The sequence below is a fragment of the Coffea arabica genome, chromosome 4c (assembly GCF_036785885.1).
Source record: "Coffea arabica cultivar ET-39 chromosome 4c, Coffea Arabica ET-39 HiFi, whole genome shotgun sequence".
In the NCBI taxonomy this organism is placed as follows: Eukaryota; Viridiplantae; Streptophyta; class Magnoliopsida; order Gentianales; family Rubiaceae; genus Coffea; species Coffea arabica.
Window position 1 is genome coordinate 30,810,185 of NC_092316.1, and position 12,956 is coordinate 30,823,140.

General features: G+C 37.0%; 2 protein-coding genes across 2 annotated transcripts; one reads left to right on the forward strand and one right to left on the reverse strand.

Moving 5' to 3' along the window:
- Positions 1–1,052: 1,052 nt before the first annotated feature.
- On the forward strand, positions 1,053–2,138 carry LOC140004965 (NDR1/HIN1-like protein 6). The gene has a single exon (XM_072045072.1). The coding sequence runs from the start codon at positions 1,191–1,193 to the stop codon at positions 1,944–1,946; it is 756 nt and encodes a 251-aa protein (XP_071901173.1). The 5' UTR covers positions 1,053–1,190; the 3' UTR covers positions 1,947–2,138.
- A 599-nt stretch (positions 2,139–2,737) lies between these two features.
- On the reverse strand, positions 2,738–7,943 carry LOC113740176 (uncharacterized). The gene is made up of 4 exons (XM_027267702.2): positions 7,580–7,943; positions 6,422–7,274; positions 5,145–5,311; positions 2,738–3,313 (listed from the first exon to the last, which is right to left on the reverse strand). The coding sequence occupies exons 1-4, from the start codon at positions 7,909–7,911 to the stop codon at positions 3,106–3,108; spliced, it is 1,560 nt and encodes a 519-aa protein (XP_027123503.1). The 5' UTR covers positions 7,912–7,943; the 3' UTR covers positions 2,738–3,105.
- Positions 7,944–12,956: the final 5,013 nt, after the last annotated feature.

Below are 12,956 nucleotides of genomic sequence, written 5' to 3' on the forward strand. Positions count from 1 at the left end.
TTTGCCCTTCAACAAAAAACAATTATGACATTTTATAAAGTCAAGTGATATTTGTATAAGAATAGCTCCTGACACTAGTGTTTTATTTCGTGAAGGTGAAATGTTAGAGGATTATTTTGAAGTGCAAATATCATTTGCTTTCATAAATTAGCTTTATTCTTTCTTGTTCTTTTATTCCATCATTCACTTTTTACTCCTTTGGCATCCCATCATTTATTCACGTTCTAATGAGGATTATTACCAAAAAAAAATCAGGAGATTAAATGAGTGATGACATAGAAATAGTAGTGCATAGAGGACTAAAAGTTTTCTTAAAGGTGCATTTTTGCTTTAGAAGAAAGATTCGAGTATAATTACAATGAAGATTTCAAAATCTCATTTTAAGAAACTGTAATACACAGCAACCCACAGGGAATGTACAAAGGAGGAGAAAAGAGGCACTAATGACCATGAGCCAACTAGCCAGGTCTAGTGCTACAGTAGAAGAGGTCATAGTAAGGAGCATGGTTTTATGAAGTTGGTAAACTATATTGTGGTGTATCAACAACACATGGATAATTAATTATCACAAATCAAACTTAAGTATCTACATGACATGATAAACAATGTATATAACATTACTCTCTCCTTCAGGAATTTGTGGATGCCATGCAATAATTTGTTGAACGTCACCAACTAGCTTCTTTCAAGGACAATTGTCTAATCCTATGTAGTGACTAGTGCTGAAGGTACTCTTTAATTTGTTGAACTTCACCAACTAGCTTCTTTCAAGGACAATTGTCTAATCCTATGTAGTGACTAGTGCTGAAGGTACTCTTTGTAGCTGACCTACCATTTCCATTAACTTATCAATTTCTTGTTATTAGGTGAGAAAGTTGAGAAGTCAAAACTTTCCTACCAAGATCTTCTCTGCTTTAGACAACAAAGCATGAGATTCCCTAGAGAACTATACTTGTGTTGACCTTTATAGAGGGCCCAAAAAACTCATCTTGTCTTGCTATATATTAGCTTCGTCAGCTAGCTTTAGCTAGACTTTTGTACAGGTTGTTAAGTTCAGTTGGTGTGCAAACTTACTTTGTCTAGCTTAAAAAAACCATCACAGGATCACGCCTTCATCCAGACATACATAATCAGAGAGAAAAGTACCAGCACATTGAGGCAGGATCAATATACATGAAAGATCCCATCTGATGGCAGATCATCAGACTAAAATTCATCCAGTACTGGATATAGAAGCACCATCATCTGCAAGAACATTAGTGCCTGAAGGATCGGTCAGGTCAGAGAAAGGTGACCCTGCTATTCTTCATCAGCCCCAAATCCAGGAGAATATTCCACTCATGCACTCAAAACCACCAAAGAACAAGAGCTGCTGTTGCAAATTCCTGTGTTGGACAATCAGCCTCATCCTTATCTTGCTGATCATTCTTGGAGCCACTGCTGCTATTCTTTATGTGGTATTTCAACCAAAAATTCCCCAGTACTCTGTTGACAACCTCCGTATATCTGATTTGAGACTGAATTTTGACTTGAGCCTTTATGCCAAGTTCAATTTGAGGATCACTGCGGATAATCCCAACAAAAAGATTGGGATATACTATGAGAAAGGAAGCCATTTGAGTGTGTGGTACAAAAGCACTGACCTATGCCAAGGGACACTACCTAAATTCTACCAAGGTCACCAGAACAAGACAGTGCTCAATGTGGCATTAACCGGTCAAGCTCAATATGGAAGTACTTTGTTGGCAGCACTGCAGGAGGAAGCACAAACAGGAAGAATTCCATTGGATCTTAAAATTGATGTACCAGTAAGTATTAAACTTGGTAAGCTAAAGATGAGAAAGGTGCGGGTACTCGGCAGCTGCATGTTGATTGTTGATAGCCTGTCTACTAATAGCTTAATCAGCATCAAGGCGAGAACATGCAAGTTCAGGCTGAAGCTCTAAGATTCTTATATTAGCATTCTTTGATTAGCCATTTAATTTCTTCCCTCCATTTGTAGTTTCTTTTTAATTGTGTCCCACTATTTTGGAAAGTTTCTCCAGTGAGATAGTTAAATCCCACCCCTCTCATGCTAAAAAAAATTTTTTAAAATTCAATTTTTGTTTAACACTGTGCTGTGTCAATTGTTATGTAACCAATCAAATCCAACAATGTCTGCTACAAAGGAAAATCTACTTTTCGCCCTTAAACTTTGAAATAAGGACACATTTCGTTTTCAAACTTTTAGGCGTACCACATTTAGTACATGAATTAATTATTTTAGGCCATATTTCGTCCAAAAACGGTAAAATATTCAGTTTAGATAGAGAAGACTGACGTGTCCGTTAATTTTGACTGAAAAATTGTTTTTAATTAACGGCCACGTGCCAAACACGTGGTTTTTTCTATCCAAATTAAACAATTTATCATTTTTTGACTAAATGTGGTAAAAAATAATTAATTCATGTACTAAATGTTATGTATCTAAAAGTTTGGAGATGAAATGTGTCTCTAATTCAAAGTTTAGGAACGAAAAGTGAATTTTTCCCGAAGCTGTCCAGTACCCTGTGCACTTTGGATAGACAAAATTACCACGAAACAAACAGAAATTTTTTTTTTAAATGGAGAAACATGCCTCGCCCAACATTTGGTAAGTACGTCGATCGAAATGAAAAAAATTGATGTAAAGGGAGTTGGGGAGGGTGGAATTAGTTAGAGCAGGTAGAGCAATTTGTTTAACATGGTTTTTACTGTCTGCGGAGAATATGGATCAGCATTCTGCATTATATCATGAAGTGGAAGTTCCACATAAAATGGAACAAATATAAGCGTCATTCCACTTAATGGAAAAAGAAACATCGAGGCCGGAGCTACTGCCTTGGCTTTCTCAGCAATTTTTTCTCCAAACCCAACGACTATTAGCCAAGAAAAAAAAAAAGTCACAATTTATGCTTCAATGCAGTCTCATAAAGACCATTCAATACTAAAATATTTGGCCACTAGTCAGGACTAAGTCAAGGTTCTTCCACATTGAACTTCACTGTACATAATGAGGCAGCATTGCTACATTCCTTCAGTCAATGAGCCCGTAGAGGAGAGGTTTTGCAGGAGCGTACACCAACACTAGTCACCGATCAGCGCCCTTGGTCTATGTTGTATGGTAAATAAGGACATTCCTGTCTGGGAAACAGCTCTAACAAAAGCCATGTTTGCACTTAAAGTTGGGGCATGCCAATAGTCACCGGTGCCAAAAACCACTTTATTTTTTAATGCCAGCTTTCTGGTAGTTGGAAGGCTTGCCAAGCGACTCGATGGACAATCAGGCACCATCCTGCATGTGTTAATAAAATGATTAGTTCACCGTAAATCACAGTACTTTTTCATGACATCATCCATATCATTGCAGGTTGGGTTCATACTCTGATATTCTCAATGTCGTAAACAACTTCACGACAGCAAACAAATGCAGTGCAAATAATACTTGTTAAGACAATTTGGCAGACCCCTGGTGGGTAAACTTATCATTTCAAAGAATTGGTGGGAGTTACAAATTTAGACTCCGAAGAGCTGTATGCAACCAGTCTGAATAATTCCATTTGTTTCAAAGACTTGGATGGGGTTTGAGAGGAAGACTCCAACAACCTGCTAGGCCACCAGTCTGGATACTATCATTTGTAACAAGACTTGGCGGAAGATTTAGAGTTGGGCTGTAACAAGCTGCTATGCTACCAAACAAGGAAGGTAAACATATATGTAGAACCATATGGTAGAACTTGTTTTTCCTTCAGAACTTGAAATATTATCTGTAAGTATTTTAGGTTTTCAAGAGAAAGCACTTAGAAATGAGATATAATGAATTGGATCAGTACATATCGAATAAAGGCCCAAGACATATTCAGTTGCTAGTGTACAGTGTCATAGACATGTCAAAACATATATACCCATGGGCATTCAGGTAATACAACAGTCATCATCAGAATCCAAAATTGCCAATAACAGAATGCTACTAATAGACAAGCACTCCTTCAACAATTAAAATGTAATTTCACATAAAATCATCCTCTTTTTGCAAAAATTCAGCACAATGAACAAAACAAGGTGACAACTATCAAAAAAATCAATGAACTTTCAAGCAGGATCATGTCCTTTCAATTACCAAGCAAGGTATCAAGGAAATATTTGAAATCTAGAACCACATTTACCTAGATCACAGGTTGTTCAAGAAAGCAGGACAGAAATGGACATAGAACAGGCCTGGGGTCCAATGTAGTACACTAGGGGTATGCCTCTTTACAAATGCTTAGGAGTTAAAGCCTATCACCAAGGACCTAAAAGGTTTACTTGATATCATTTCGTATTTTCTTGCACATAGATAGGGCATAACTTAAATAACAAAAGATTAATAAGTAAACGTTTTCGAGGATCTTTAACATGCATGCAGTTGTCTGACGTAACAATATATATTGAAAAGGTAAGTTTAGATTAGAAGCATGAAAAATTTATTATTCAGAAGATTCTTTGTGAGGATGGAAAAGCTTTCTTAAAGAATCATCAATAACCTCAAAGTTTCTCCTTGTTATTAGTAAAAGGATGGTCAAAAGCTGTTAAAGTAATTCATTAGATAATTCCTCTTCAACATTCAGTTTCAGGAATCTAAGCATGTAAAACTTTACTCGCCAATCAACCAATGCATCATCAGCATAAAGGATTTTGTGACACCCCTACACAAGCTAAAAACCTGGGTTATCATCTCCGTCTCTCACTCTCTCTCTCATATATATATATATATATATATATATATATATATGGTGCAAATGAGAGACAGAAAGGATGCAAGTAAACACTCTCATCATCTTAATGGACTCACATCTACATTTCTTGAAGTGTCTGTAACCATAGAGAAATACCAAAACAGGACAAGAGAAAGAAGAGTTAGAAACAGTGACTAAAATAAAATAATTTGATGCAGTCAATATACTTGCAAATGTTTTCTCTGTCTGTTCCTTCAATTCTCAGGCTGCACAAGCATAATCATGCCATACCGTCTATCCACTCAATAATCTAAATTGGTAAAGATGAACGATGAAGACGAGCACAGATAATTACACCAAAAAATCAAAGATGCTACCTGCAGAAAATCTGAAAATAGACATATAGCTCACCTCAAGTGTTTCAGAATATAATTGGCTCTTATCTTCTCATTTGGTCCACCACACATGGAAACTAACTCCTGAAATTCTGAATGAACACTTTCACATATTATTCCTCCCTTTCCTGATGTGCTAGCAGATAGTTCTTTGTGGATCGGATTCCGGATTTCAGAGTTAACCTGAGGTTTAAATTCATCAGATATTGTTGGCAACATTGATTACCAAAGAAGAATACAAGATTATTTTAAATTGCCAAGTTGTAGAATTCTACATGTGGTAGGCATGTAGTAAATGATCATGAAGAGTGGTTCAAGTTAAAGACCAAGCAGGGGAAGGTGAAAGAAACAAAGTGTGTCTATTCCTCTTAATTGTAAGCAGAACAAATTGTTACTTAAAAACTCAGTTCTTCGTACAAAAATAAGTATGTGCCATAGACTAAATGTCCAAATGCACGTTAGACTAAATGTACAAATGCACGTATAAAAGTATGTCAATAAGAAAAAATTCTGCGTGTATATATAATTTCCAGCTATCGAAATATGGAAACTTATGCTTAAGTTTACAAAAGTACAAATTTTTTGTTAAGCATGATGAAGTTTGTACTAGCAATACTTCAGAGATTCTATGGAGTAATTTAAATAATAATTACATGACTTCTAGTTACACATCTGCAACCGTAAGGAACAATTTCCCTGTCGGGCAGTATCCCACAAAAAGTTTGGACTGTAGAATTCTTGAAGAACCAATTCAAGTCACTCAAAAAGCTGCATAGTTTCATCAATGCCCAATACATCAATCTCTTAGGCTTACAACATGGGTTGCAGTAGGGAGTAAGGGGGAAAACAGCATGAGAAATAGACAAGTGATGAAATTAAAAAAAAAAAAAAAGTGTTTGGCTATGGAGGAAACAGAAAATGTGGTGGAGACCAAGACTAAATCTTACAGCAGATTGTGCAAACATGCCAGTTTTTTCCACAATTGATGGTTTAATATTTTTCTGTATCAATCAAACTTGAAGATGCAATTCCTAATAGAATACTTCCTCATGCTCCACTGCACAAATTTTAGACAAAACATGCAATCTCATCTAGAAAGCAATCAAGCAATCTACTGCTTGGCCACAAAATACTCAAATACTACCACATATACAAAAACATGAACCAAATGAACAAGTTTGGCAGCAAAATTAAACAGATAAGAAATGCCTAACAGTCCTCCTAAAATGTTTCACTTCACTGACGAAACAGATGGTTGGTCACATAAGGATGATAGACAATCAAATGTTTTACCTGGGCAATCACAAATTCATAGTTAGACTTGAATTGGCTTCTCAGCTTACTCTCTGAAGTAGCCAAAAGCTTGTTCATACCACCACTACTGATTCCAGATACAATAGCAATTAGTGCAGTTGTGTCAAAATTAACCAATTGGAGACTCTGACCATTACACATGGTCTCCAGTAGATTCAGTTCCATATCTAGCAAGCAGCACTTCAATCCAGAAATTAGAGAACATAAAGATTCACCCAAGGTCGGGGTCCCCTGGATATTCTCCTCTGGAAGTGGAAGATCTCTCAGTGTTTGTCTGATAATACATCCTGTGGTTGAAGTCAAATTTTGATAGTTTGACTGGTCTTTGATTTCTAATTTGAGGACACAAGCCTCTTCATATGATCTCAAGAGTACATCAATCCAGTCATCCTCAGATCCTTCGCAGAACGAACAATCAAAACATGGAAACGTCAGCCTTAAATCAGCCGCTCCAAATTCATGTTGAAGCTTCTCATAAACAACATCCTCAAGCCCCTTTGAGAAGAAAAAAATGACAGAAGATGGCCTTAACGTTTCAGAAGATCGAGCTGCCTCAAGGACCTCCTCAACACGGTTCCTCAAACCCTTATTTCCAGAGGACCATTCCCAAGAAATGTACTTGGGATTCCTATCTGACACAATAAACCAGACTGGGCTTCCCTCAAGACAACACATAATATCAACATAGATGCTTTTCAAACAGGATGCAGCATTAGGCCTAAGCTTTTCCTGTGAAGACACCAAAGGAATCGACTTGCAAACACGCGATATTCCACTTATAGATGGCAGCTCAAGAATATGAACAATTGATTCCAGATGACCAACATTAACACTGTTATACAACCACAAAATTCCTCTAAGACTACTTTGCTTCACCATTCTATTCTCACAATTTTCCATGTAAAGGGCAAAAAACTTCTATATCATTCAAAAAAGAATCTTCCATCAAGCAATACAAGAATTATATACCACTTGTAAGCCAAAAATACACCAATAAAACATGGGTTATCAGTAATTTCTCTTCAATCTTAATACCAATTTTTTATTAACTGTATCAGCTAAACTAACACAGACAGAAATGAAAAAGTGGGTTTTTCCTAACAGTAATAAAAGATATGATGAAGAAGAAGAAGATACCTAAGAGATGACTGGCGATTGTTATTGAGTGAAGCAGAGATTAAAAAGCGATTGAGGAAGGAGAGCTCGGAGTGGACTAATCTGAGAAGGGTGGTTTTCCAATTTGACGTTGGTGATGATGATGATTGGGTTCTTAAGCCTTCAATACGATCGTTTAGCGCTTCACATCTCTTCTTCGCGTCTTGCGCTGCTCCTATCAACGTCTCAGACGACTCCATCTTCTTCTCTTCCTTTCGTGCCCAGTTGGGGACTTGGCACTTGGAAGTTAGAACATAGGGAGGGGAAAAATGCAGAAGATGAGAATTGAGAAGTACTGTTGTGAGAACCCTCATTTTAAAACTCAATTCTCTTAAACTACATGTCTTGCCGTAAGATTTAAACTACTTATAATACGTCCTTGCATTACATTATACATGTATTATAACAATTCCCTTGCATTATATTTTATTTTCTTTTACTTGAATGGAAACATTTTTTCTTGAGTTGGTTTTAATTATTTCACCACTTACATTTTTAACAAATGTCTTTTATTTGTGATTGGGACTTTATATGAGAGTTTAGAAATGTTTAATAGGTATTGGAACATTTGGAAGGGTTGAACTTCATTAGTCAAATATTAAGGAAGAAATAGACAAGAATTAGGCCAAGTGACCAAACCCTAGACATGTATCTTATTTGACCAAAGGATTAAAGGAATATTAAACCAATTTTTCTTCATTTTTTCCTCCAAAAAATTCGGACATCTTGAAGCTTCTCAAGAAAGAAAGAAAACTCCATTTCTCTTGCTTTCTAACCCTAGCTTAAATTTGAACAAAAAGCATAAGACCAAGAGCTTGAATTGGTGTGTGATTTGCCTTCAACCCTAGAGTGTGTTTTCAAGCTTGAAGCTTTTAATTTGGTGGTTATTTGGGTGACTCAAGTTTCTTACAAGAGAGGCAAATAATTTTTAAAGTTTGGTTTTATGGTGTTATATCATGTACTTTAAGTTTTAATGGCAAACTACAAGTTATTTGGATGAGATTTGTGGTTAATCTTCTTGAACTAAACAAGTGGTAGTAGGGTTAGTTAGTTTGCCTATCATGTGTTTGATGAAATGTTTGAACTTCGTTCATGGTGGTTTTTGAAGTATTAACATATTTTAGACCTTTTTGAGTTAGATTTAACACTTGGCATGTTGTTTAAGTGAAAACCATGAAAAGATGAAGGTTGGTTAAATAAGTGAACTTGTGGACTATTTTCTTTCTTCTTGGCTGACCAGTTTTGGAAGGAGAGGTTTCTCCTTGATTTTATGGTTCATTTGCACCTTAATCAAGTCTAAGAAACTTGGCTAAACATTGGTTAAGCTTGTGTGTGAGTTGAAATGGAAATAAAGCAAAAAAAGTAGTTGTTATGAGCTAATAATGGACTGATTTGGCTCCTTTGGTTGGCTAGATTGTTTTGATCCTCTTAATTATGTTGTGTATTGCATTTTGAGCTCCAATGGTACTAGTTAATTTACTCCCCTGTTTATGAACCCTAAAAGATTGAATTGGGTGAGTTTGAACCAAAACAAATGAAGTTAGCAACAAGAATTAGTGCAACTTTGTTAAGGCATTGAAGCTGATCAGTACTGAAAATCAGCCATCTTGTCTGAGCTACTGGTACTGATAGGAGATGAATTAAAGTGTGTATTTGGTACTGTTGGAAAGCTCTTTGAGTCTAGTTTCCAACGCCGCTAATGGAACCTGATTCCGACCTTCCTACAGTGAGATATAGCCATTTTTTCAAAACTGCGCAGGTACAACTGTTTTACCCGTGAAGAACAACTTGAGCTTGGATGAAACTTTTCTTTTGCCCAACTTTCTTACACTTGTTGTGAGAACCCGTAATCTTTCCATTTTCTAGGTTTTATTATATTTCCAGGTTTTCTTATTTTCAATGGTTTGTTTTCTGCACTTTCTGTATCCGGAAAATTTTCTAGATAATTTTTATGAGTAAATATAAGTTTTAGATGATTTTTCTAGCATTGGTGAGTTTTTAGAAAATTAAGAATAAATAGTGGACGTGAGACCCACTAGTGCGAAAAGTTCGGAAAAATTCGGCCAATAAGGTTAAGTTTCGGATACTGTGAAAAATTTATCGGGTGTTAAGAGATAAGTAGTGGGTGTGAAGTGATTGATGTGAGAGAGAAAAGAAAGATAGGAATGCATTTAATGAGGTGACAAGTGTCACATTCTCATTGGTTGGACTTTAAGAATTACTATTCACTTTCTTGACTTTTTTGACCAAAGGATTAAATATCAAAAAAATGCACAAAAATTGCCATTTTTTTACCTCTTATGGCCGGCCCTCTCTCAAGCTCAAGAAGGAAGAATTTCATCAACTCTCAAGCTTCCATATGGTTCAATCCACCAAAATAAATTGCCTATACTAGATTCTACTCCATATTATCCTTCCATTAGGTGTTAGTAAGTTGATTAGTGAAGTTTGTTTGAAGGTCTAAGGTGGCCAACATCCCTCTCTCTCTTGGTTCTTGGTAAGTGAAGCTTGAAACACCCTACTACATCTAATAATGCTTATTTTGTGCTTAAAGGGGGCATGAGAGAAGGAATATATGATTTGTTTCTTGATTTGGCTTGTTTTGGTGAAGTTTTTATTTTATTGGGAATTTTTCTGGTTTAATATGATCTTGATGTTGGGGGCTTGTATGATGAATTGTAATGGTTGGAAATGGCTCTAGTGGATGTGAAATGTGGTTAAATGCAATCAATTTTGGATTTGGTGTGAAATTTGAAAAGTTAGGGTTCTTGAACCCCAATTCTGTCCGGTTTTAGATCACTGGGTTAGAGGCCGAATTAGACTTTGCTCAAAACATGAAAGTTGTTGGTATTGATGTGATGGAGATGCCTGTAAAATTTCAGGTCATTTGGATTAATGTAGAATGAGTTATGACGAAATTACTGTAGCTGTTCTGCTTTGGACAGAATGCGAAAACTGCGATAGTAATTGGCCATTTTGACTGGAATTGGTTTGGATTCTGGAGTTGGTGTCTTCTGATGAAATGTAGCTGAGTGTCTTAGCTAACATATGCCTTTGGAATTTCGGCATTTGGACTTGTATGGACTGAGATATACTGATTACAGTTTTTTGTGTTTTGTGAACCTGTTTTAGGAATTCTGGGTTAGTATTTGGCATATTTGACCTAGTTGTGTTACGAACTGGATTGAGTGGTCTTCTACATTATTGTAGCCCTGTTTCATAGCTTCGAAACGGTGGGTCTTACACCCCCATCCGATAACCGTAGAGAATTTGACGCCATTACCGCATAATGAGTGTAAAACAGTTTTCTATTTGGGGCCAAGACTAAGGCCATTTTCTAATTTCTGGTTTGCTATTATGCTTATATATGTATATGAAACCCTATTGGGGTTGTGATTGGCATGGCTTTATGAAACCCTATTGGTTGGCATGGTTTTAAGGCTTACTCTTATTCCGGTCATTTTCTAGCTAACTTTTGTACTTGTACTACTTTGAGCCTAGTGAACGGCTTTTGGGAATGAGATGACTTTTGTGTGAGGTGTTGGGACTGATTTGAGGAAATAATGAAGCCTTAATGGCTGGAAAAGTAAGAAATTTAGGGGAAGTGCTGCCCGATTTTCTAGGCCGTTTGGTTCTTTAAGTTGGATTTGCCTTTTGATGGAAATGAAGGGCTTTTGGGTTGTTTGCGCCTAGGTCTTGATGTTATCTTTTTGTTTTCAAGAAAATCATGTTTTTGCACCCTTGCATTAGTATGTCTCACTTGTGCATTCCGTTTATTCGATTTTAGATATGAAACCTTCAATTGGTTTATTTTGATTATTTTAGGGTTTCTTGGCGATTAAGGCCAATCTGAAGTGAAACTTTTGAAGTTGAATCGGTGAGTGTACCACTGCCTGCTACCCTTTATGTGAAATATCTGAATATCTGAATACTTGACTTATGACTATTGAAGCCAAGTACTGCTTTGATAAAGTGGAGGCGAGGGTGTACTTTATCACACTCGTTCTCTGGTCTGTTCATATTCCAATTCTGAACGTCTATCTGAATCTGTTATCTGTATCTGTATCTGAAACTGTACCGAATCTGTTATCTGTATCTGAAACGGTATCTGTTCTGACGTCGTTTGGAAGCTTGTGTCCAACGACCTTTCTGTGACCTATGAGCTCAAATCCTGTGGCTAAGTTATTCAAGTCGGGCCGGCAAGGGCCTGGATGATTAGATAACGAACCACGGTAGTCTGTTCGGGGATCTTTGGGTATTAAGACCCTTGGGTTCCGGTATACTCGAGTATTACCATTTCTGTTACTGATACGGTGAGCGGGCCCGGTAAAGGGGTGTTTGGTGGACGGAATTTGGAGTGAAGAGGGGTCTACGGACGCTTTGGTTCTATATACGTTGACGGAGGGTCAACTGGTCTGGATCAAGTACTGAGCTGGAAATTTGGCTCCTGAGAGCCACCCGTATCCTTCTGATTTGAATCAGTGGTTCCGTTGCTTTATATCTGGCATGTGTATCTGATTTGTTAAACATGAAATGCCATGATTTTATTGCTATCTGTTTGGTACCTCATTGAGCGCAAGCTCACCCCTTTCTGTTCCCTTTTGTTTTCCTTACAGGAAAATAATCACTTTTGGGAGCTCATACGTGTTGGTTGCCAAATTGAGCCATGTATATGTCTATTTTGAATAACTCATCTCATGAAACCCTAATGTGTATTGGGTTCATCTTCTGAATGGCAAACCGAATATGTGTATACTATATGTATAGTTTTGACATGCCAAGTGTGGTTGTAAATGTTGAATTGCTATGTATTACTGTTTGGTGGGTTCTCGGTTTCCCCTATTCCAGGCACTATTCATCGTTTTCCTTTTGCTTATTATTTTGTTATTTTGGTTCTTGTGGCTTGTCCGAGCGCACTTTTGCATTTCCGAAACGTTTTAGAACGCGTGTAACCGCTCCGTAGTCCTGGCGAGAGCTGGGCAGGCAGTCCGCTAACCCCTTTGGTTCGCCTTAGGGGAAGGTGGGGCTGTTACACTTGTCAAACTTGTTTTCTCATGAACTTTTCCTACATTTTGGGCCTAACTTACATGGTGAATTGAGTAGATTTAACCACTCACTTGGTCACCTAATTAGCTCACTTTTGGGTTAGAATTGAACCTAGTTTGTTAATGATTTCACTCGTTGTCCTAGGATTGAGAAACGGTAGTGAATGTAACCAAGGAACTTGACGTTTGAACTCTACATTGCGTGACAGGTGAGTGTTCCAAGTACATGAAAATATTTATGTGGAATGTCTCCTTGCTTGAATAACATGCTTACTTGGTTAAAGTAACTGCTCTTGAATTGATAACCTTTAGGA

Bases quoted from the DNA above. Each gene is read 5' to 3' on its own strand.
- LOC113740176 (XM_027267702.2), bottom strand. From the start codon at position 7,911: ATGAGGGTTCTCACAACAGTACTTCTCAATTCTCATCTTCTGCATTTT. The intron at 7,275-7,579 runs GTATCTTCTTCT...GTTGTATAACAG, and splicing joins AATCGCCAGTCATCTCTTAG to TGTTAATGTTGGTCATCTGG. The intron at 3,314-5,144 runs GTGAGCTATATG...TAACACATGCAG, and splicing joins TATATTCTGAAACACTTGAG to GATGGTGCCTGATTGTCCAT.
- LOC140004965 (XM_072045072.1), top strand. From the start codon at position 1,191: ATGGCAGATCATCAGACTAAAATTCATCCAGTACTGGATATAGAAGCA.